Below are 23,847 nucleotides of genomic sequence, written 5' to 3'. Positions count from 1 at the left end.
AGCGAGTAGCAAGGGGCAGCTCGCAGGTCGTGCTGTCGCGAGGATTGTGGCGGGGAAATATGGTGGACTGGGCTGCGCAAAACCGAGATAGGTGCGTCAGAGACTCAAGGAGGAAGATGGTACGATGAGGGAACCTACGCACCAGTCAGGAAGGCAGAAATGGCGCTCATTGAATTAGACCAAAAGAGAACAGAGTTCTAATCCATCCGCGAAGGTTCCGAAGTCGAAGTCGGCGGTGCCGAGACATACGCGACGATTTTCCATATTGTGTTAGTGCGAGCTCAACCAAAGGGCCCTTGATCGTCATAGAGGTCACAGTAGAGACTGGTCTCGAAGAGATGACTTGAAGCAACCGCCGGATAGCTAAAGGGGGCGAACTAGTCAGGGAGAGTACGTTAACCAGTCAATAATACAGAACGTACTCGATTAGACCTCGGATAAAGTGGGCGTGGTTCGAATGGGAGCGCCGCGCACATGTTGCAAGTCTGGTTCGAGATGTACTTGGAACAACACCAAGGCTGCTTATGCGAGGTAGTTACTGTCAATTGAATAGCGTTTGTCGAGGGGGAAGGATGATGACCAGGTGGGAAAACCGCCGAAGAAGGTTGGATCCAAGGTGGAACCACGGATGCCACCGCTTCCTTTCAGTCGCAGAAGGGATCGAAACGCGAGTTAATATATCCGAGCAATGGTTGCCACGGAGCGCAGCGTATATGTTTCAGAGGCTGGTGTTGGTGGCTGACCTGGGGGCGCATTGGGGAAGGGTACCATATTGCGATGGGTCCCACACACGGGCGGACACGAGTGTCCACGGGGATCTGTGTCGATAGTTTTATCGTTAGATTCATGTGGCTCGAGGTTTTTGGCGACACTCACCGATGGAAAGGGGGCAGAATGTTACCCGCGAAGATGAGCATGTCGCGGAGTATTCCGAGTTGGCCCTATCGCCACGCCTTGTAGCCAGTCTGACTGCCAGCCTCGAACATTAGAAAGCACGTCGTGTTCTCAACAACACGAGGCTGTCCTGATATGGGCGGTGACCGCAGAAATACCCCGCAAATTAGAACGGCGAATTTCAGGGTTAAATGACCGCTGAGAACGAGACAGCCTATAACGGTAAGACGTGGAAGGATCCAGCGAAGCCAGCGAGGAAACCTGGCCATTCTCGATAGTTTGAGGAGAAAGGGAAATGGGAATTTCATTGCAGCAGATGCCCAGTGGGGCATCTAATACTGTGTCTCGCCTCGATCGCGTCGTGAACGCGTGAATCTTTGACCCTCTTTAGTAGACGTGACTGTCAGAATGGGAAATGTCGAGAATCGATGAACACTTACCAGTTCCGCTGCGAAACCAGCATGCCAGCATCGAGTCAGCCGACAGCGAAACGTCGAGCCCCATACAGGGGTGTGGATCGAAAAGCTGGTGGATTTGAAACCCGAGATTACTATGGTACAACAATGCATTCATCGCCCATCTACCCTACCCAGCTCCCACCCCTCGTCAAGAGACGTCGAACCTCTTCTCCGACGGCTCAGACGACGCTCAGAGCCCACCCTTCCGTACGATCTATGATCCTGTCCGTCGATTGCCAACGGCGGACCAATATCGGATCCAAACTCCTCGAAGATCCCTATTCTCGAGTGGGTTTTCACATCAGGCTCGTTAGAAGGCACTGATGACTGCATTGTCGGGATTTGACCTTGCGAGGCGCCTTGGTATTCGGCCTGGAGGGTGTTTACCTGGAAAGAAATCGAGGTTGACCAGTCCGTCGTTGTAAGTTGTGAATCGCGTTCCCAAAGTCGAAGTTTCAGCAGGAATCGAGCCGTGAGCAGTCCCGAAAGCCTAGACGATGCGCCTAAAGTCAACAGATAGCGACAAAAGGAATGGTAGAGAAACGAACGGTAGCTTTAAGCTATTGAGTGGGCGACCATACCCGCCCCATACTTTCTGAAGATATTGCTGAGTAAATCCCACAGTTCAGAGACTGGCATGGGCCGGCGTACCAGGTTGAAGATGGCGGTCAGGATTGAAAGTGCCAGCACAGCGCTGCACGGATCAAACGGAACTGATCAGAAAGAAGCATCCTTCCACCTAGAGCTAAAACGTACGCGATGTACAGAATGCCTGCAAAGGTGTAAGCGTAAACGAAACGCAAAAAATGCCTTGGTACGCACCTTGAGACAATATCACGTAGTTAATGGAGGTGTGCGGTTGCTGCCAGAACCTCCGATCCTGACGAGCTGTTTTCCACACACGGACTGCGGCCAGTATGAATGCCAGAAGCTCAAACAAGAGCATCAGGACCGCGATAGCGATTCCAACTAGAAATGGGAGGAACTTTTATAGAGATTACTCTACGAAGGCTGAGGAATTGGCGCACCCCTGAGAAGAATGTCAGTCGCAAGGCAGATTTCCGAGCAAAATTAAGACCCACTGAGTGTGTAGTGCTGATTTACGAGCACTGGAGCAACGACCAAATGTTTCGTTTGCCTAAGACTAGGTGAGTTTTGCACGAGAATAAACCATAGCAAACGCACGATTCGTAAGGCGAGGGTGGCCAATCCCAATCCTCCCAGTACTCCGGCAACGATTCGATTCCCAGCATAGATCGCACAGGTTCGTAGTCCCCATACAGCTAACAGCGGGACTTCCAGTAAGCATTACCATGAATCAAGGGACTGCGAGGTGAGAGTACTTACACATGATGCCAATGTGTCCGAAGATCGAGAGAATACCGGCAGCGTGATTCACGCCGGAGCAGCTGCCAGTGAAATGTGAGCCGTTGGTAGGAGGATTGTGTGAGACCAATTCCGCATGAAGCGTACTGCAAAATATCGCCGTGTCAGTGCTCAGCTATGCAATACGAACGAGTATCCTTGATGATCGAACTCACCCTCATTCCATCCACCCCAGGGGTCTTGTACAGGAAGTGCAACAAGTTGGCTATCAAAGCATATCGGCAGAAGGCGTACAGAGTGGTCGTAGTCTTCCTTGACAATGTCCAGATGTAGGTGATTTCGTCGGGAAGGGTGAGGATGTAGTCGTAGTAAAGGATCACTGCAAAGGGGAATCCATTCAGTCGAGTAGAATTTCATATCTTCGAGTGACTTGCGCACCGATGCTGGCCACTTGGATACTGTAGTCCGCGCTATAGACACATGTCAGACCTTCTTGACGCTTGAAAGATGGTCTAAAAAAACTCGCCGCTGCAACAAGATGTTCTCGACGTCGTCGTGGCTCGCCGACATCTCAACACGGACCAAATCCGTCTTCGACTGTCAAAAGAACCCAGTCTAACCGCCGACGAGAACAGTACAGCGAAAGTCAAGAAGGAAGGATCACCGGGGAAGCTTCATGGAGAGAAAGCCGTATGGCTGGGGTCATTAGATTCCCAATGGGCGATAGCGTGGAGGCGAAAACAAGAGAAAACGTCCGCCGCGCAGGACGCACAGCTTCGGAGCGGGTAAGCATCAGATGCTATCAGGGACAGAGATCCGATTTTATACCGGGAGGAATTAACTCCTTTCGGAGTTCCATTTACTGCGCGCTTGATCCTCAGACTCAGGGAAGCGATCCTTCAGGCCCGAGTTGGAGGAAGAGAACTGAGGTTTCTGAAATCCTCCTATCTTTAATTATATCTGGAACGTGGCTTAATTGAGGGAGATACGTACATGATACATAACTAACTGAGATATAGCACTCGAGTATATGATGGGAAAATTGGTATGGCTATACTCTGGGCATCGCTGTCGCCAAGACCTGGCTATGTGTATACCTTCGGTCTCGATATATAAAAGCTGAACTTTTCCAATGCTAAGAGGACAACTGAGAGCGGTGCGAGAGTCTCTGTGTCTACGACGCCACGATTCACACATACCTTTTCAATATACGGGTGGTTTCTTTTGGTAAGGGCAGTACGAATTACATGGTCGCCTATGCGCTCTTCATCTTGTTCGACAACGAGTCGGCGCAATGAGAGTGCAGGCGCATCATCAGGAAAGTTCCATTCGAGGTGCTCCGCACGAAGGTGAGTGATCTTGGATCCATTCGGAGTGGTAGTGTTGAAGGTAAATGTGAGATAAGGATCTTCCCCGTAACTGCCTGATGCATATGTGCATGCATGGTCCCCAAATGCACGCTCCAGCTCCGACGAGTTAGAGGTGGCCAGCGCAGAGGATAGTCCAACCGATGGGCATGGTGAAGCGAATCGCCGCTGTGCACCGTCGAGAATGAAGAGGGTGGTCGTAGGTGGCATAGCTCCCGAGTGGATCTCTGAAAGCCGAACCACTCTTAAGTCTGAGATGTTGTACACTGTGAATTCGTATAGCTTCTTCCGCTCCCCTGGATCATGTCCTTCCTGATCGATTGGCGTTGAGAAGGAGATAATCGAGGGTGTCTCGGTGGTACAGTTCGCTTGTGCAGTGACGATTGCTTCCATAGGATATGTATCACATTGATGGGTGTACTGGTTTTGTTGCTCGAGGGGTAACGCTGCAAATGGGGTAAATAAGGCTGCTGAGGAAAGCGTTATAGCGAGGATGATCACAATCCCTCGATACATGTAGCCCAGGATCCCTCTGGGAAAGTGAAAGAGGGAAGATGGAAAGAGTGATAAACGTCCAGTTTGATGGAGTTCCTGGGCGGTAACGATCAGGAACGTGTTCGCACATGTGACGAGGTAGCCATGAACATAAACTGTCAATGAAATCTCATGGTCAAAAAGCCGTACGCTTGCGAGGCGAACACAGTACATGATTAAAGGACTCACGAGCGACGGATAACAGCTTCCAGTTGCGATGAGGCATTGTGAAGAAGTTCCTGTCGTTCGGCCTTGTTCCACCTGCAACGTAAAAACGAAGCCAGACGGCATGTAGCCCATTAATTGCTATTGCTCCAACGATCACTCGGTGAAGATAGATTAGTTCTCCGGCAGTTCGCATCGGATGACAATTACTCACCCATTATCCACACGGGCCGTGTCCACTTTGCATGGTCACGTTCCCGCCGTCTAGAGTGACTTAGTGAATCCACGGTAGTCTTGCCTTTACCCACTTGGGCCCCGTCCCCGAAAATCAGAAGCTGAATCCCTTCCCACAGATAGCGCGGATAGGCCATGATGAACTGAAAAAGGCCCTTCCTTCGCTTGCGCAGAATCCGATAAACGCCGTAGATACAGGGTATGATTGAGAATAGACTAGTAACTTGCCCAAATGAGAGTTCGTCTCGGTCGAATCTGAGCGCTTTCGACAGGGTTACCACCCAGGACCAGTGAAGCAAACCGAGGGCTACGACAAAAACCCATGGATGGTGCTTGAACACGACTGTCCTGCCCTGATGTTAGTACCATCTAGTGTGAGAGTGGCTGTAAAACACACCAGCAAGCCCAAGGTAACCTCCAGATGAGCCTCACTCGACCATAGATGGAAATAAGTCGATCTCCATATGGCAACACTCGAGTAATCTTAGTCCGAAACGGTGTTTCCTCCGCCGACTTGGCAAGTCTGATGATTTCTTCTCGATGTCGTGCAAGGTACCAGCCATAGACCCACAGGACAACGAGTGAGATTAGGCCAAGACCCCCTCGTCGCTTTAGGTCGTCGTACAAGTCCCTTCTTCCTGCAACGTAGGTCAGGATCCAGACCTGATAAGCAGTTTAACACGTCGACGTACCGAGGACGTCGAGAACGCCAGTGAATGTTGAAACAATCATAAACTCGAGGAACCGGGGTATGGTCATTTCGGCACAGTGCTCGGAATTCTTGAAGGCCGTAGTCGAGAAGGACAGGACGACGTTGTTGGTTAGCCATAGCCATGGCAAGGCGAGGCCAAGGAGGAAAATAATCCTTCGCGTCTCTGTCGACGTTAGCTTGGCGTAGAGACTGGTATTGACCCCCAGGGCGTGAAGGATGGAGCATCCAACGACATAAGCGCACATGGGACTGGCGGCTAGATTAATCCCCAATTGCGCGTCGTACACCGATAAATTCTCGCTGTAGATGCTGGAGCAGATCGCCACCAGTACAGGGTACGTTTGGGAATACAAAAGGAGCACTGCAGTCGAGACGTCCTCGGACCAGGTGACGAGGATCGCTGGTGAAGGGTGTTGAGGCTCGGCGCTTAAAGGAAGAACACAACCCATGTGGAACTACTTACGAAGAAGCAAGTTGATCACTATGTTCGCTATTGCTGTTGCAGCTCCACCGACATCGGGATTCAATGGCCCATTTCCGTATTCCAGAGGCACAGTTCGTGCGTCGAAGCATTTGGAGGGAGAATGAGAGGAGTCCATGGGATGGAAAGGTGGTGGGGATCGCCTCGGCACTGACTTCCCTCACTTTAATATAACGATCGCGAGTATCTGTTCACTTGCTGAGGTCCCAGTCTTACATTCTTGTGACCCTACAAATGACTGGTGGTAACAGGTGCCGTCCGCAATGACATTCGAATTGGCAATGCTTGCATAGCATCCAGTTAGATTCTTCAGGGCTGTGCGGCGTGTGATGTTCCAAAGTTGATAGCGCCCGTTTACAGCACCGAATTGAGAAATAGAGTTTGGTCACAAGGGATAGTAATTAGGCGCCAAGCGGAACCGCGCACGTAATCGAGGGATAAAGGTTGTTCGCCTGCCTACCCCCTGGGCCCCTCTGCTCATCTTAATCCCGAGGATCCCGGGGGTCAGCCTTAAAGCTTAGAGGTCCACCCAAGTCCACGAAATCATCGATGACCTCAACAATTTGGCTATTTATAGGTACGACTGTTACAATCTTGAATCAAGAAACGCCAACTCTTAAGACACGATAGTCCGTGGCGGGAAGGAAGAAGTCAGTTGGAGTCAGCAGTCGAAAATCCAACGTCCACGACAGCACGGAGTTCATCCCCAAACCGAATTGTAAGCCAGAGCAAGCTATACAACACCGGTCAACAGGTGAAGGAAAGGCCAATGTTATAACACATACACGAATCCCACAATAGAAACAGCAGAGGCGAGTGAATTGGTCGCCACAACGCCCCAGGCCTCAATCATGGGAACGATGCTGCCAACACCAACGGAAACTATCGCTGAGCGTAGGGCCCTATGTAGGAAATGGTGAACCTGTCAGGTCGGTATGTCACGGAAAGCCTAGTCGAACTTACGCATTAGCGGCGACGCTTTCCGCGCTTCTAGAATGCGCCACATCGACCAAGTAAGCTGCGCAGGGTCCCCACACCATCTCAAGCTGGCCGCACTGATCAATCGAAAATCAAGGTTGCAGATTTCGGTTGGACTCACCCCGAAGCCATTGAAAAAGAGACAAAGAAGATTCAGGGAAAGTCCGAGAGCCCCGGTACCATACCTTGAGAATAAACCCGAGAGAAAGCACGATACTGGGACAATAACCAAGAGCGGGATCTGCGCAGGACGCAGTCGGTCTTCGGGGCACCACACTCCATTTCGTTTGTTCTTCCACTTGATCACTGTCATATCACAGATATAACCAATGATCGGTGTGCCAACTGGAAGGTCGTTCTCAGTACAAGCCTACAAGGAACATGAACGGCATCCAAATGAAGGATACTGACGCATATTTCCGAGTCCTGCGACTAAGAAACATAGCCCAATGATTGCTTCGTTCGTTATCCCGTAACGCGCTCCCTAAAGGAAGGGGTTTGTGGAATTAATTCAGCCTGTTCGAGGACGGATGCCTTACCAAGGTGTAAGAAAGGGGTATCAAAAGAACTGGGTGGATAAAGATCAATGCCGTAAAGCCTGTTCAAAGGGATTTCTTACCCTGGTAGACGTAGAGAGAACATGCCGTGACCAGCGCCTAACAAAAGGGGGTTATCCCTGAAACGCGTCGATTGACAGAGCGAAACCCACAATCGAAAGCATTACCGGGCTTCGTAAAAACGCGAGAGGCCGTAATGGGTTCAAAATGACTGAGCGCCAGCGGGGAAGGGACTGGGCATCGATCTTCTCTATCCCTCTGGTACCAGGATGGCTAGTCTCGGGCAGCCATAAGAGCACGGCGAACCAAAGTGCGAAGCCAATACACCCAAGTCCGAGTTGCATCAGGCGCCATGAAGCATAATGGGCGGCATAACCACCAGCGAGTGGGGCCAGAGCCACACCAAGAAGACATGCCTTGTATCAGCGCAGCGTTGAAGGGAGATCTTATAAACCAATTTTGAGCACCACGCACCAAGAAATACACACTCATCGCCCTACCCCGTTCCTCGAGTTTGTATATATCCCCAATGGTTCCTGCACCAACAGAGCCACCAGGGCCGGCACCCATAGCTTGTATAAACCTCCATACCATGAGCTCAGGTACTGATTGGGCCAACGAGACCCCTGTCGAGCCAAGCAAAAGCACAGGTAGACTGAACAGATAAACCGACCGTCGACCATCTAGTGAGGCATTAGTCATTACCCAAGCCTTCAGGGGCAGAGAACGAACAGAAGCCTGCATAGGTTGCCCCAATGATAGCGCCAATGGCAAACGCGAAGATAGATATGCTGATAGCCAGGCTGAATCGGGATTCGGGATGTGAACAAACGAAACAGCGGCGCGATGCAAATCACAGCAGCCTCAGACCTTATGACAGCGGGCGTGGACTCCATGTCCTTTGCAATTTGAGGTATAGAAGGAACGAAATTCCAGCCCACGGTCACTACCGGAAAAGAATCGTCATGTCAGATTGCACAGGGTGTTGGAGAAACACATTTACTTACGTGGCAAGACACCGCCAACCGAAACGATTGTCAGTATCACAATCTTCGAATTGCGACTAAATCTATCGTAAATGTCGCGGGACAAGCATCTATGGTCGGTCAGGAAATTCTCCTCCACTAACAGAGGTGTCGTCTCGTTGGCCATCTTGGCCGCAGCGAACTTTCCAGGTCACTGGCAGACGGGAATTGAGGGATGGGACGAGAGACGGCGAGCAAGACCATAAACGGGTACCGGTAGATACCGAGTCACATGAGCAAAGCGGAGTTTGGCAGTCGTGCCGACTCCTTTGTCGTCGCTCTGGTCGCTCTCGCTGTCGTGTTTCATGGCCAACGTCAAGCCAACGTTATCAATCACGAAACCTCGGACTTTGGACCCCGGCACAGTGCCATCATACTCCGGCAGAGTATAGATGTTCTCCGATCCAAATACATACGATTAACTTAGGCCGAAGCCAAATACGAAGTGAACATACAAAGTAATAACGATAAATAAAATATGACCAGTCTTGCAATCAAACACTAAGGCCTGTATCAACGTCTGTTCCACTTTGCGCCAATTGGGGGAAAAAGACTGCCATGCCGACGCAAGCGAGGACGAAGGAAACATAAATTAACAACTCCGCTAGAATATGGATTCCCCGGAACGCTAGCGGCACCAGACGGCTTCCACTGGGAACACCTCCCCTCCTACTGACGAAGTAGGAAGCTGCGAACAGCCATATCGAAGCACCAGAGGTAGCGATTGATGCCAAAAATAATCCCAGGGCCACCAGGGGGGTAAGGTTTTGGAGTTTGCTGAAGAATAGCGATTGACGCTAGCGATAGAGCAGCAGGTGCAGCACTCTGAAGCATTCAGTACCTGCGGCACGACTGAGAATGGAAGGGGGCTCACCATTGCCATCTGCTGGGGGAAGCGCAGCTGTTCATCGGATCGAGTAGACCATCGATGTGCATGTTCGACGTCAGTTCCTCGCTCTTCGTCCAAGGGTGGGGACCCATTCTCGCTCACAGCCGAGAGAGGGACGTCGTTCGAGAATACCCCTTGAGTTGCAAACGGCATGGTGTTCCTGGAAGCGGATGTAGACGGTGGGGGAGATGCTAGGCCAATGATTCCCCGCCAGCCGTTTTTATTTACACCTGGTTGGCATTAAGCGCTCGCAGAAGCATGCCCGTGGCGCACGTCTTCCCGCCTGTTCATACATGCACTGGATAACAACCTGTTGTCTGGAACGACTATTTAATAGGTGCTCCTGGCGCGAAACATTGGGACGAGTTTAGAAATGTAAATGCTTCCCCCGGTGACATCGTTCTTTCCACCCAACTTGATTAATCGACCTCGAGGTTGTGCTCATGGGGCTCAAGGTCAGGATAACATGCGGCGTTCCTCATGGAGGCCTCACGGTAAAAGGACTGTAAGCTATAAGAAGTCTATCGCGCATGCGATATTCCCCTCATCTTCCTGACTTCCCAGACTTTCCGGGATGGCCACTTCGTTCCAAGGCGCAGAGAAGACCGCTCCCAGCACTACATCGTCCATGATCGCCTATTATTTCAATCCCTTATCCGCACTGGTGCACGACGATCCCCAATGGATTCTCCTCGGGCAAGTTTCAAGCCTGGTGGTGGGATCTCCATTCCGTTTTCTATTGCGTGTAGTCGCTTACCCGACCTTTTTAATGGTTTTATGGCAGGCTATTGCAGTCGCCATCGTCACTATGACCGAGTTTTATCTTGCGAGCGAGATAATCAAGTCTGGAGGAAGCATGCACGAGCCAGCCCTAGCTAATAACGTATACGGCCTCGTCTCTCTTGCCTGCTCCTCATCAACGGCGGCGCTGGGAGCAGCAAGCGGGTTTAGCCTTCGTTACGATACGTCCGTAGTTCGACGAAGCGTAGTTCTTGCTATGGACGTAACAGCGCTCCTGACCTTTATCTACCTTTTTCGCTCCACGTAGCTACTAAAACATACACCGTCTACTAACTCCATATTGTATGCTTCTGACTGCCATTGCATAGTACTTACCACTTGTTGTCGCCGTTCTTGTATGTAGCACAGTCTCACAGTTGATTATGATGCCGACCGTCTGAGAATGCATATGCAAGCCTGCCCTTTATCTCGTGTGCGACGATTATCATCACTGTGCGGTGAGCTTAAGGTTCTGAATGAGAATATCGATTGCCCCTTCGACCCACTGCAACGCGGCGAGACTATATGGCCTCGCCGTCATGGGGAGACATCCTTCAAACATGCGCGGCAGACCTGTACAATCCTCCTTCCTCGAGGATCTGCGCCGTATGAATTAAGCGGCCATGCATTGATCATGAAACGTACACCACCAATGCTTCTATCTCCCACGTGCTCTACCCTGGTCCTCATATCCTTCCTCGCTATTCCTCACCCTCTCCCATGAGGAAGATATATAGCTATCGCATTCCCTTCTCAAGTCTCGATTCAGCCTTTGGTTGCCATCTCAAGCTCGATCCAAACTTCATCAGATTGCTCCTGTTAAACGTATTTATTCAGTGCCCTTGTACATATCCGTTACACCCAGTCTATTATACACCCTGAAAAGTTCGACTCTAAGAAAATTGTCAGTGTAGAAAGACAGTCAATATCTCACGACCAGGCTCCACTGTCGGTTGGCACCCGCAGAAGAGAGCCTCCTGTGGCAACCGGCAGAAGAACCCTCCTGAGATAGTCCGCATTCACAATTATATAGACACACCGAGGAACACTTGAATTTGAGAGAGCAAACATCCTCGTTGAGCCTATTTAAAGGCGTAGAGCATGTTCGACGACGATCCAGAAAGGATCTTTGGCGCAATAACGAAACAGCCGGTTAGTGCACATACACACGCGATGACCAGAAAGAGCAAGGCAACGTCACAGAGGCCACGCATAGGACCTCTGGACCGTGCCACCCCTAGGCCAAAGAGTAGGGACGAGCACATAGAAGAAACCGCAGCAACCTGGAATACCGCACGAGCTAAACCCACGCTGACTTCTTGATTTTTTGGATAGTAAAGGGATGGGATCCGAGCGATAGTGATGGCCCAAACGACCTAGAGAACCCTCTCTGAGCTTGAGCGCCAATGGAAGCGATGGGCTGGCGTACCAGTATAACGCGGATGGCTTCACGAGGCATTTCCGATTAAGTGGAGGGTGTCAAATTCGAAGCGTGTTGAATTTCAACTTTACTTGGCTACCCGAAGTTCATACAGAGTGTTAGCACTTCAGAGGTGTGATCGCGAAAGTCGCTCACGTAGAAAGGGAAGCAAGAGCATAGAGATGTGGGCGTCGTTCAAGCTACTGGGTACTAGGTAGTCGCGGCCTACTAAGTAGTATAAATGCAGGTCCACCGACAGGGGTGTGATCCTTAGACGACTGGTACAACGCACCACGGTGCTTATTCCTTCCGTAATTTGTACACCATAGAGCACCGGTTTTTTGAATGCTGTAAAATGCATGAATTGAGTTACAACTTGGATAATCATCTTCCCCGCACAGCATTTGAATCGCACTGATCAGTACGAGGCGGATGGCCACTTTTCTGAACCACAAAGCGACGTGCACAGTCTCTAAGCCTGTATCGTCTGAGAGGATTGAGAAGGAATCGTAGTAGCCGCGCAATGGTCTTCCTTGTCTGGCCTCTGGTCCACGGAGTACTAGTGAGACTAGTATAGTAAAGCACAGCCTTGAGCAACGTTGACGTGCGTTATAGTGACATCAACGGTCGCCTCGAGTTCTCCGCACAACTGCTGTAAAACAACGTGGTTCCAAGAGAATACTTAGAACCCTAACCATTATGAATAACGCCATGAGGTAAGTCATAAATAGTTTTGTGAATTGCCTTTACCCGTATCACCCGCGCTGAATCCCAAGTTGGTGTGACCCTGTAGAAGGCTCTGCTGCTCAGAGTCAGCTAGGCAAGGGGAATTATATAATGTCCGGCCACGGGCTAACTTTCCGTGAACCGTCTTACGTTTGAGCTTTGAGGCGAAGAATTAAGCGCCCAAATTGAAGTAACCAGGGAACATACTCTTGCCTGTCTTATCTGAATCCTTTCGTTACGCTTCCTCATGTATCGCACGCTCTGTGGCAAGACCTTTAAATAGTTTAGAGGCATTGTCCCTCAGGCCTCATCTTCGGACACGTTATCTCTGTTGAGCGTCTAAGGGGTGTGAAGGAATTCGGCGGAGAGTCGGCCACGTTGACAGCTGTTTTCTTTGGGCGTTTTCCGCTTACAGCCATTCAGGCCTATAAAGGCAATGGTTGATAAACAACTTCTAAAGCAAGCTTTCTTCACTTCACCGACCCTACGTATCCGCAATTCTGCCATGGCAGACTTCAAGAGGGAAGACAGACAAGGTAACTGGACCGTCCAAAACACTCAGTTTCCTACAACCTGAGCATCTGACCGACTACTTTTCCTTCACAAGTCCTTCAGCCCGGCACCGAACACCATCTGCAAGAAGGGTATGAAGAGCCCGAACCTGAATTCAGGCTATGGGACTCAGAGCCGCAAACCTTCACAACCTACGTGGTGGGTCGTTACCTTTTCAGTTGCTTGAGTCTCTGCGATTGAATATCCGTACCCCATCGCCCCCCATCAAAGGCCATCTTCGTCGGCATCGTCGGCATCTGCCTTCTGGTTCTAGCGAAAGAAATATCCTCTCCACAGGAAGGGACCGGCGCTCCTCGTCTCTCAGAGGACATCCGGTCCTTCATCTCCCTCTCATGCATGCAGCCAGTCGTGACACTGTGGGTGCTGACCTCGTTTTCTGTTCGACACGGTGCCACTCTGCCTTACCGGCTCACGCTGGCCATTCTGAATGGCTTCGTTGTATTCATGGTTGTGAAAGCACTACTCCCCTAAACTAGCTCTCCATTCACTCGAGTCACCATTCGTCATAATTTAGAATGTAGCTCGCTCAGATCTCCCACACTCGCCTCTGTCCAACGCTGCCCTTTTTCAGATCGTTCTTCTTTTTGTACCCATAGATGCTGTTACTGTAGCACATGATGTATTTACCTATACACGGCCCGTCCCCAAATACGAATACCATACCATTCGACGTCCACAACTGTTAACCGGAAACGGCTACAAAGCCACCCTACCATCTTCGAAGTCGTCTAGATGACATGAATGAAGTCTTACGATCCAGCCAAAAATGAAGATCCGGTCAGTACTGTGGAAAATTTCAACCGTCGCACGAAGAACGACGACGAGTTTGACAACGGTCAGCGCCTAGACGTAATTCGTCGCCAGCGGACAACATCTCTATTGAGCTAGAACCGAGCCTCGGCTCTGCATGAAGACGGGACTCCTGATCCTTCGTAATCATGGGACAGAAGGCCTATGGAAAAACACAGTAGCGAGTTGCAACGGGCGTGAGTGAGTTTGAACGAGCGAACGGAGGTGAGGTATACACACCGTATCCACATGGGGCGCATGCAAAGCCTGCGTGCACCTGTACCACTTGGTCCGTGACACTATGCCACAAATGGGCCTCAAAATCTACGCCCTGAGTCACTTCAAATGCATTTCTCCCTTCTCAGCCACTGCGTCCTCCCACTATACCCGCTACACCCATGCTGTACCACTCTGGCCTTTCCAGCATATGCGCCGAATCCAGACAGGTCCTCCACAAGGACGCCCGCAACCAGCAGCCCACCAGCCCAGAACCAGACAACCGACTCTGCGCTTAGGATCTACAATCCCATTCTCGATTCTCGTCCTCGCCCTCGTCCTCGTCCTCGAAAACATGACCCGTGAGCTCTCATGATGGATCTCGGGAGCACAGTACCAGTGGAGCAAGCTGGAGACTAGGAGTAGTGTGGGCGATGACCTGGGTGGAGATGAAGGCGACTATTAGGGGAGAAAATAGCCAGGTCAAGATACGCTGAGATCGCAGGTTTGGACCGCCCTCATCGTCATCCCAGCTTCCGCGTGACCTTGCCTCTCCAATTCGCTTGCCGCTGAATTCTCGCTGTCGTCTATCCCGTTCCCAGCCACTGGCTCCCAACTCCGACCCTACGACGAAGAACATCGTCGGGGCCTGGTGGGCACTGGGGCCTATATGGGTTCCCATGTTCATACAGCGCCATCGCTAGTGGTGGTGTATCCCGCCCATGTGGACCCGACCACTAGTCACCGAGCACCAACGCTCCTATTCAGGATCCTGCCCCCCCAGAACCGGGTGCTACCGCTCCAGCTTCGATCCAAATCCGTCACAGCCCCGTTCACTCAACACCCCATTCTCATGACAGACCTGCTTCCAGCGTCTAGAGGTGAACCACCGCGCGAGAAGGACGAGCCTTGGACGGCAGTTTGAGGATTCTCTCCTTCGCCTGGTCTGATTCGTTCACGACCGTGCCCGTTTGTCCTCCTCTCCTTAGAAGGCCCGACAAGCCAAGCCTGAGCCACATCCATCCAAAGACGACGGTACAGGGCGGTAGCTCCATCCAGAAGCTTGGGAGCTCAATGTTCAACCGTTATCGACATATACCGTTCCACTAGTAAAAGGATCAACCAATCTTCAGCATCATTGCCTTCAATTCCATTTGACCATAAACAGCGCACCGAGCGTACATCCTCCCATCCTTCCGTCCCAAGTCCGAGTAGGAGGGAGTCCTGTGAATCTGTCGACACTGCGAACAGCCGAATACATAGAATCGTGACCTATCGTAAGGTCAAACGTCAAGACCTAAAATTTAAAAGTCTATAGTCAAAAGATTTGGCCAAAGGGAACAGATTCGTCGTACTCACCGTGTTTCAAGGTGACATTCTTGTCCTATACTGCGAGAAGAAAATGGAAAGGTCTCAGTCCGGTCCTGGCAAAGAGGCGGAAGAGAAATAGGCAAGGGCACGCTGTCCCCTCCAGCACAAGGTCTGAGTCAGCCGGAACGGCCGGGACCGCCTAGCCGGGATGTCCGCTCGGCGCTAAGCGCTCAGTCGAATCCCTATAGAAGTGCAGAACTTAGGCTCAAAACAAAGAAATTGAACGGATTCAAGTGCCAGGCAACACATAACGGATAGCACGGCTCTGCCTAAGATGTAGAACCAAAAAAGAATCATTTTACCCCAGTACATTCGGATACGGGTCGAACCCCGAGCTGCCGCGGACCTGACTCTCGAAAGATGAGAGGCGGCAATGTTAGCCGTTACACCATATCCGATGACAATGGTGCACTTTCGTGCCTTCATCGGGTACTACGTAGACTTATTGCGGCCATCCAAATTCCATGTATCGAGCTTATTTACACAGTAAGCGCACAAGCAGCGTTGACGTCCGACCTTCATAACTCAGGAGTCGGCGTAGGCTCATAATCAAAACACCCTGCCAACTTGCACCAACTCGTCTTCGATTCCGGTGGCCAAAAGCTCGTCACAGTCCACGTCCTCGCCGTCGTTTGACCACTCGGACAAATAACGATACCGGGGTAATCGCCGCCCTGGCTTGGAGGTGGTGTGCATCCGGCGCCTAAGGTTGTTCCAGGAGCTGAGATGGGAATTAGCATGACATGGACAGGGCATCGAAAGGGAGCCTGGAAGGATAGAGCGCACCTGGAATAGGAACCCCTCGGGTAGCACTAACAGGTGCACACGCAGCGCACGTCTCACACCTCGTCCCAATCATCGTGATGGTGTGGGTATACGACCCGTCGGTGCCGCAGTAGGGGAACGGAGGGCAGGGTATTGGTCCAGGCGGCGGACAGGGGGTGGGGGTGGGAGACTGAGTGATAGCAATGGTGGTTGTAGTCGTCGTGGTCGGTGCATCGGACTCGGTGGGAGTTGGAAAAGGCTCTGAAGCAATACGAGCCGCGGATGTAGAGGAAGCGAGTACACCGGCTATGAGGACAAGACTGATGATTTGAGAGGCCATGGTCGCGGTTGACGGGGATGAAGGACGTTCCGAGAAACAACGGCTTGTTCTTAGACAGATGTAAGAAAAGAAGAACTTCAATTTGTATAATTATTCCCTCACCGTTTGACAACGTGAGTACTCGCGACACTGGACCGCGTTCGAAGAACCTTTCAAAAAGACGCTTCTAGTAAACCGCGCCCTGAGCTCCGAGTTCCCCGAGTTCATTCTGTTCAGCGTTATTGAATAAAGTCAAAATCGGCGGATCTTCATCGGATACTCGAGCTGATCCGAGCTGACAATCGCGTGGGTTTAGAAACCACCTGAGCATCCACATACAGCCCGACGCTTTGGCAATGGGCGCTTACAACCATATCTGCAGGACGAGGACATATGTGTTTCCATGTATGTTTGAATGCCAATCCAAAAGCCTTCGCCTCGTGGCTCGGAGGACAAAGTTTACTTCCAGTCCTGCTCACGGCCATCGCGCAGAAACCTAGATCCAGTCTCCACGACCCTCTTCATGGGACACTTATACAATGCCTCGAAGCAGCCCTTAAACGGCCATTCTCCCCCGCTTTGATTGCCATTTATTACTGATTGTGAAAAGAGAAGATCTTCTGACACACCTTTGGAACGATTCTTCGAAACATCCAGGCCCCAGAACTCAATACAAGGCATGACATGCCGATGAGAGAACCCAGACAATACTCAAGCTCAAGCGCTCGCACCCTGCCTGCGAGACAAGGTCCTGTCCATTCATTGGTTAGACATCGATATACAAAGGAATTCATCTTCTCAAATGACGTCTGGTTCCCAGCAACACCTCGTCAGCTGGGCACGAACCTATCGTCCCTCCGAGCAAACCCCGCCAAAGTTCGCATGTGAAGTGGTCGGCCCCTCGGCCTCGTACTCGCCCATCGAAGTTGTTTCACAACACTTCGACAGGCACGAAGGGGTGGGAGTTTAAGATCGAGCGATACTTATAAGTACCTGTCGAGGACATTGAGAAACCAAGCTCGACTCAGGCTCGACATCCAAACTTCGAAGGCAGCTGCAAAGTGACCCACACATCCAACGCTTCCCTTCCCAAGTTCCAGCAATGCTCAAACGCACAACCCTCCTCACCCTCCTCACCCTCTCACCCTCCCTCACATCCGCACAAGACCCCACATTCACACCAACCCCCACCCCCCAACCCCCAACCCAAACCCGCACAGTCCGCTCCTGCACAGTCCCCGCGACCCTCCCCTGCCCCCCAACCTGCTACTGCCCAATGGAATACAACTCCCTCAACCACCCCCGCTTCACACCTACCCCCGTCCAAATCGGTGCAACCTGCCACCCCTGCACCGCGTGTGCTTTGGTCTCAACCACCCGCGGCGTACCCCGCCCTACTACCTTGCCCGACCCTGCGATCACATCCTTGGGTGCGGTGTGTACACCCGAACCAGGCAACCCGTGGGATCAGCGATATTGGATTATCTGCCCCGAGGGCCAGGAAAACGTGTACACTTGGACTAAGACGAGTACGTGGATCTGGACACCAACTGCGACCCAGGTGGAGACGACGGCGTGTGCGTTTGGTGGGTGTTACGATGTTGAGCCAAGTTTGACGGCACCTACGACGTATGCAACTGGGACGAGGTGGTCAGGGTGCTGAGGGATGAAAGATAGAGTGCGTCTTGCACTCGATGGATATCATGAGGAGACGAGATGTGGTACCATACAAATGTCAATAACTGTAACCTTAGCCAGACGAAGCATGATTACATCCAAGTAACTTTCAACCCAACTCACGCAGAAGAGGAACTTCTCCTTGTATCGCATCGTAAACCAAAAAGAATAAACCAAAATACCCTAGTCCAAACGACACACGAACCATTCTCAAAATACCAGAACTTCGAAAAAGATAGCCTTCGCTTCATTGATTCGGATACGGGGAATCGAACCCCGAGCTGCCGCGGACTGACTCCCGATCATGAGAGGCGGCAATGTTAGCCGTTACACCATATCCGATATCTGATAACTGCTTCAATGCACCTCATCTACATACTATTCCTTCAACGTTCAAGATAAAAACACTCGGCAGCACAGAAGTTGAAGTTCAGAAACGTCATGATGAGACGATCATCAGATTCGAATACCCATCGTAACTGGAACGGGTAGCGTCCCAAAATAGATAACAAGACACAAAATAAAGAAAGAAAGGACTAGTATGTCGTAGAGATAGTAGCGATAGTACGTATGCGCGTGACATGCGGCAAGAGATAGTATGTGTATGTAAAAGATGCAAGGAAGGAACGACGTGATAGATAACTAGAACTAGCTTTGTGAGATGATCGATACAAGATGGAGGATGGAGGATGTAGATGTGTGTAGTGTGTAGTATGTGATGTGGTATGTATGCGTAAATAAATCCAAGAGAAGCAGAAACAAAGAAAGAGAAGAAAAGATCATAAAGCGAGAAGGAAGAATCAACCTCCCCTCCGAAATAAAATAAAATAGAATAGAAAATCCAGACATGATAAAAAAAGTGAGAAAGTCGATGCAGAGGACGACGGCGTCGAATGAAACAGAACAGAGGGAGAGAGACGAACGAGAGTTTTTAGAAGACACTCAACACATCCAACACCAAACTTCGACCTACAACCCCCCACCCTCCCTCAACCCAACAAAATACCCTCCCTTCCTCTTCCTCAACGTACCCGGACCTCCTCCTCCTCCTCCCACCCCAGAGCGCGAACCACCCTCGCAATCCCCACCCGAACCGGAAACACGAACACGAAGAAGAGTAGACGAACAATTCCTCGACTTCTTCCTCCTCACCACTCCACCACCTCCTGATCCATTACCGATGGGCCTGCCGAGTCCAATTCCTGTCCCACTAGGCCTGCTGAGTCCAATCCCCGGTGGAGACCCAGGACCAGAACTCGAGACAGGAGCAGGAGGTGGGACCGGAGCAGGTATCTTCGAAGGCGAAGGAACCCTCGCCCTCCCACGTACAAGTGGTCTGGGGTAAGGCGCGTAGCCTACACCCAGACCTGCATGAGTCGACGAAGACGCATCAAGACCCGCACGAGTCGACGAAGGCACATCAGCGGGCGACTGAGAAGCGACCAAAGGCAACTGCGGTGACGGGATAGCCTGAGGCGAAGTGGAGATGGTGGCCAAAGAGTTCGATGCGGTGGTCGAAACGGAACTCGAACGAGAACTCGCCGAACTCGACACCCTCCGCCTCTTCACACCCTTCAACCGACCATCCTTCTTCACCACTCCTGTACCTCCACCTCCAACCATACCCATACCCTCGCCCATATCCACGTTCTGCGCTTCCACCGGGTGCGCGTGGTGGTGGTGTACGACGCTCACATCGACCCTGTTCCCAGCACCGACGTTCACGTCCACCCTCCCAAGCACCCGCCTCACCACTTTCTCCCCTCCCACACCCTTCTCTCCTTTCCCAGCACCATAACTCTCCACCTTCTCCCCTCCTCTCTCCCCTACACCCCGTCCATCACCACCATCCCCTCCAAGTTTCCGCTTCAAAATACTCTCAACAACAGTAGCATTCAACGACGCGCACAACGTACTCGTGGATAAACCAGGCGGGGACCTCGAGATACTCGTCGTCGTCGTCGACTTCCCTGGTGTGCGACAGCCCGTCGTCGTCGCCGTCTTCAACGCTCCCAACGGAGTGTACGTCGTAGTGGATAAACCACCCGGATACGCAGGCGGCGGGAAGTCCAGCGAATCTGACGGCGTCTCAAGACCAGGCGGGTACAACGGCTCGTCATCTACCATCATCGCGTCCTCAGCCACGGAGAGAGGCCTAGCTTCACACCTCAACGCAACACTCGGCGGCGCACGCGACGTCGACCGTCTCGGCAGTCGTCTCGGTGGCCCCACATTCGCAGTTGTAATACCTTGCCTGGTGGTCGTCGTAGCCGAAGACTTCAGAGGAGACGTTTTGGTGTCCAAGTTCAACGGAGAACTCTTGCCACCCCTGGAACTCGCACCGGGATAGACTTTAGAGGCCACAGCAGACCTAGCATACTGCAGTCTCCTCGTCACACTCCTAAAGGAGGGCACCTGCACCTGCGACGTGGCGATCGATGGCTGTGGTGGTGGTGGCGGTGGCGGTGGTTGGTCCAGTACACGGGTCGGTGTGTCGAGTACAAAGGTCGGGGTCGGTGAAGGCGCAGCGGTTGGTGGGGGAGAATGCGAATGAGGCGGAGACTGGGCGGATAAATCCCGCCTAGCCATCTGCCTCTTCAACATCCTCCACTCCTCGTCTTCCTCATCATCTCCTTCTCCATCCCTATCCCCACTCCCATCCGTACCCCCAATTACACACCCACACAAATCCCCACCACAACCCAAACCACAACCCCCATCCCCATTGTCCTCACAGTCGTACCGCCCATACGCCATCTCCATCTCCAACTCAACCAACATCTCCATCTCCAATTCTTCTTCTTCCGCTCTTCTCCGGTCGTCGTCAAGGTATTGTTCGTCCATATGGATATCCTGGCCGCGAAACCACCCATCCCCTTCCTCCTCGTAGTACGGCGTCCACCCAAACTTCAACGGGGAGGGTACGATAACAACTCCAACACCCTGCTTCCCTCTCCCTCTCTCCCCCTCCCCAAGTTCGCCTCCTTCCCCAATCTCACCAGAATCATCCACCGGTTCAGGCGACCGGCTCCGCGAACTCCTTCGGCCCCTCCTGTTCCCATTCCTGTTCCCACTACGCAGTTTGAGCAAAATAAACGCAATAGCGTGCGCATAAGAAGGGAACGGTTGACCTATAAGCGTGATCTCCGGTTCGTCGTAGATGGGCTTAGGAGGGGTCGTAGGTCGTTCGGGTTCCATAGCTAATGAAGAATGCAAAGGTACTGAAGACTCCGAAGGTAATGAAGATTCTGAAGGCGATGAAGCTTCGGGAGAAGACGCAGAGGCTGGCGTCGAACAAGATTCGGTTTGTTCGTCGTAAGGCGTCGGCGAACCAGGTCTTGGAGGTGGATGGTTATCCTCTTCCTCTTCCTCGTGAGGAGAATCAGAATCAACGTCCATTATCATATCTCCATCCCTATCTCCTCCGCCGCGCGTGATGGTTTTCTGATCCTCGTCGAGTCCGAGTACACTCCCCAACGACCTCTTCAGACTAACTTCGTTCCCGAGGGAGCAGTGTTCGCCTGTCGATAGACGGACACCTCCACTTCCACTTCCACTCGAGCTCCCGGTATCACTTCTCCTTCCACCACTCGCGCCCCCACTCGCACCCGAACCACTACCACCCGAACCACTACCACCCGAACCACCACCCATCCCACCAAACCCATTCCCAACCCTCAAAATCCGCCCCCCAAGCCCCTTGATCAAAAGCTGCAAATAAATCCTCATCAACAGCTTCTTATCCAACTTTTGTAGCGCCAGCCTCCTTTGATAGCCGTCCTCCATTGTATAAGAAGAGTGCGAGTAAGAGTAAGAGTAGGAGTTGAGAAGGTCGTCGTAGTCGTCATCGTCGAATAGCGAACTTCGGCGGCGGAGCTGTTGGTGTTGTTGTTGGTTTGACTCTTCTGAGTGGGTGTTGGTGGGAGTATGGGTTGAGGAGTCGGCGGTGGATGAGGAGGAAGAGGAAGAGGTGGAAGAGTGGATACCATCTGAAGCGAGGAGGATCGTATGGTATATCGATGCTTGGAACCGGAGGTAGCTTGAGACATTCAGGTATGACGAGGATGCTGGAGGAGGGGAGGGCTGGCGCTCCCGAGCCAGGACTTCGGATGCTGGTACGGGAGGAGCGGGGGAGGGTGGGCGAACCAGAGCCAGAGCTGGAGGCGTGGGCGTAGATGTAATCGACGCAGAGGAAGTCAAAGACGAAGAAGTACCACCAATAGAAGTCGAACACCTTCGCACCCTCTTCCTCGGCGGCTCCTCAACCGCAGCCACAACACTGACGGATGGAGCGGGGGTGTTGGTGTGAGTGGTTTCGCCCACCCCAGATCCAACCTCGCCCATCACAATATCACCGTTCCCGTCCGCAGCCCCATGCTCCTCCACGCGCGCAGAGGACGAGGGGGAAGACGGGAACGCAACAGGGTCCGCACCCGCAGGACTCGACGACGGTGTTGGCGGGGTTGAGTACATGGTGTACCCCGAAGGGATAGGAATGGCAGTGAGCGTCACAGACCTCTTCCTTCTCGCCACAGGTCTAGACTGGACGTCACCTCCAGCTCCAGCCTCACCCGTCGAGTCACTGGACGACATTGAGCTCGACGTCGACGACGCCGATTCCGAGGCGAGAGGTGACGAGCACGACGCGGGAGCAGACACCCTCCTGATCCCAGGTGCGCTACTCGACCTCTTCTTCCTACCCAGCCCGCTGCTCCCGTCAGCCTTGACACGTTCGAGCATCTTGTTCCTCGCCATCCTCCCGCTGTTGAACAGCGAGCTCGTGGAGAGCGGCAGACTCGGCAGCGGGAGACGTTTGAGCAACGCGTGGCGGGGTGATTTCGGGGGAGAGGGTGCGGTGGGGACTGGTTTCAGGGGCGGGAGGGTCGATGCCGAAGACGAAACCGACGTGGAGGCAGAGGTGGGCGTGGATGTAGAGGTAGAGGTAGAGGACGAAATGGTCGCCTGGAGCGACGAAACAGCGGAGGTGACGCTAGCAGAGACGACTTCCAGAGCCGCTCTCATCGCTGGCGTAGCACTACTTTTGGTGGTGCTCGTGCTGGTGGTGGCAACTGCACCAATGGTGTTTTGGTTTTGGTGGTGAGGCCCGGGTGACGAGGTGACAGCGTTCTCGAGCGAAAGCGTGCAGCTGGCGGGAGAGGCCTTGCGCGCGCTGAGGAACATGTCGAACTTCATTCTCGCTCGTGGTGCGTGCTGGTTGGCTGCTCGTCACTTTGTCACTGGTGCTGTTGGTGTTTGCGGTCGCGTAGTGGTAGATGTAGGCTTGGTGTTGGTGTACAATGTGGGTGGATGAGAATACAGAAAGGGTCGTTACAAGGGTGTCGTGAGCGAGGTCGTAAAACAAACAGTCGTTTGTATGTCGTTACAGTATCATGCACATGCAAAAATCCTATCACCGCAGTCGTTGTTAGCCCTACATGGAACAAAGAACACCGAAGAGAGGGACGCACCAAGTCAAAGTACAACCAAAATCCAGAAAATCCCAAAAATCCTACACGTCGAGTCGAGTTGAGTCCAAGTCGAATTGGAGTCTCAAGCCTGAGACGAAAGGGAAGGTGAAAGTGAAAGTGAAC

General features: G+C 52.2%; 9 protein-coding genes, 1 non-coding gene and 1 pseudogene across 11 annotated transcripts; 3 read left to right on the top strand and 8 right to left on the bottom strand.

The window, feature by feature from the left end:
- Positions 1–1,662: 1,662 nt before the first annotated feature.
- CC1G_04916 (hypothetical protein) lies at positions 1,663–4,962 on the bottom strand (the record flags this gene model as incomplete). Its single annotated transcript, XM_001841020.2, has 13 exons — positions 1,663–1,842; positions 2,004–2,046; positions 2,109–2,162; positions 2,435–2,490; positions 2,538–2,635; positions 2,700–2,824; positions 2,973–3,057; positions 3,117–3,148; positions 3,257–3,293; positions 3,542–3,611; positions 3,878–4,491; positions 4,769–4,885; positions 4,959–4,962. 13 exons carry the CDS (start codon positions 4,960–4,962, stop codon positions 1,663–1,665), a joined length of 1,515 nt encoding a protein of 504 aa, XP_001841072.2.
- A 323-nt stretch (positions 4,963–5,285) lies between these two features.
- On the bottom strand, positions 5,286–6,289 carry CC1G_04915 (hypothetical protein; the record flags this gene model as incomplete). The annotated part of the gene is made up of 4 exons (XM_001841019.2): positions 5,286–5,310; positions 5,376–5,616; positions 5,671–5,946; positions 6,154–6,289. 4 exons carry the CDS (start codon positions 6,287–6,289, stop codon positions 5,286–5,288), a joined length of 678 nt encoding a protein of 225 aa, XP_001841071.2.
- Positions 6,290–6,822: 533 nt separating this feature from the next.
- CC1G_04914 (hypothetical protein) lies at positions 6,823–8,858 on the bottom strand (the record flags this gene model as incomplete). The annotated part of the gene is made up of 11 exons (XM_001841018.2): positions 6,823–6,904; positions 6,957–7,073; positions 7,135–7,217; positions 7,271–7,519; positions 7,689–7,717; positions 7,769–7,805; positions 7,859–8,122; positions 8,181–8,389; positions 8,439–8,509; positions 8,577–8,652; positions 8,714–8,858. 11 exons carry the CDS (start codon positions 8,856–8,858, stop codon positions 6,823–6,825), a joined length of 1,362 nt encoding a protein of 453 aa, XP_001841070.2.
- Positions 8,859–9,400: 542 nt separating this feature from the next.
- Positions 9,401–9,773, bottom strand: CC1G_04913 (hypothetical protein; the record flags this gene model as incomplete). Its single annotated transcript, XM_001841017.2, has 2 exons — positions 9,401–9,556; positions 9,606–9,773. The coding sequence occupies 2 exons, from the start codon at positions 9,771–9,773 to the stop codon at positions 9,401–9,403; spliced, it is 324 nt and encodes a 107-aa protein (XP_001841069.2).
- A 3,278-nt stretch (positions 9,774–13,051) lies between these two features.
- CC1G_14040 (hypothetical protein) lies at positions 13,052–13,590 on the top strand (the record flags this gene model as incomplete). Its single annotated transcript, XM_002911956.1, has 3 exons — positions 13,052–13,082; positions 13,154–13,257; positions 13,330–13,590. 3 exons carry the CDS (start codon positions 13,052–13,054, stop codon positions 13,588–13,590), a joined length of 396 nt encoding a protein of 131 aa, XP_002912002.1.
- A 619-nt stretch (positions 13,591–14,209) lies between these two features.
- CC1G_14039 (hypothetical protein) lies at positions 14,210–15,049 on the top strand (the record flags this gene model as incomplete). Its single annotated transcript, XM_002911955.1, has 2 exons — positions 14,210–14,486; positions 14,727–15,049. The coding sequence occupies 2 exons, from the start codon at positions 14,210–14,212 to the stop codon at positions 15,047–15,049; spliced, it is 600 nt and encodes a 199-aa protein (XP_002912001.1).
- A 757-nt stretch (positions 15,050–15,806) lies between these two features.
- On the bottom strand, positions 15,807–15,893 carry CC1G_20041 (annotated as a pseudogene). The gene has a single exon. The product of its transcript is annotated as a tRNA-OTHER (tRNA).
- Positions 15,894–16,013: 120 nt separating this feature from the next.
- On the bottom strand, positions 16,014–16,600 carry CC1G_04912 (hypothetical protein; the record flags this gene model as incomplete). The annotated part of the gene is made up of 2 exons (XM_001841016.2): positions 16,014–16,216; positions 16,282–16,600. The coding sequence occupies 2 exons, from the start codon at positions 16,598–16,600 to the stop codon at positions 16,014–16,016; spliced, it is 522 nt and encodes a 173-aa protein (XP_001841068.2).
- A 1,081-nt stretch (positions 16,601–17,681) lies between these two features.
- On the top strand, positions 17,682–18,242 carry CC1G_04911 (hypothetical protein; the record flags this gene model as incomplete). The annotated part of the gene is made up of 1 exon (XM_001841015.1): positions 17,682–18,242. The coding sequence occupies one exon, from the start codon at positions 17,682–17,684 to the stop codon at positions 18,240–18,242; it is 561 nt and encodes a 186-aa protein (XP_001841067.1).
- Positions 18,243–18,510: 268 nt separating this feature from the next.
- Positions 18,511–18,598, bottom strand: CC1G_20040. The gene has a single exon. It is a non-coding gene; the product is annotated as a tRNA-Glu (tRNA).
- A 627-nt stretch (positions 18,599–19,225) lies between these two features.
- Positions 19,226–23,449, bottom strand: CC1G_04909 (hypothetical protein; the record flags this gene model as incomplete). The annotated part of the gene is made up of 1 exon (XM_001841013.2): positions 19,226–23,449. The coding sequence occupies one exon, from the start codon at positions 23,447–23,449 to the stop codon at positions 19,226–19,228; it is 4,224 nt and encodes a 1,407-aa protein (XP_001841065.2).
- Positions 23,450–23,847: the final 398 nt, after the last annotated feature.

This window comes from Coprinopsis cinerea (genome assembly GCF_000182895.1).
Source record: "Coprinopsis cinerea okayama7#130 chromosome 2 map unlocalized cont3.2, whole genome shotgun sequence".
Taxonomy (NCBI): domain Eukaryota; kingdom Fungi; phylum Basidiomycota; class Agaricomycetes; order Agaricales; family Psathyrellaceae; genus Coprinopsis; species Coprinopsis cinerea.
Note: the sequence above shows the minus strand (reverse complement) of the source record. Positions and strands in the feature narration are given on the sequence as shown.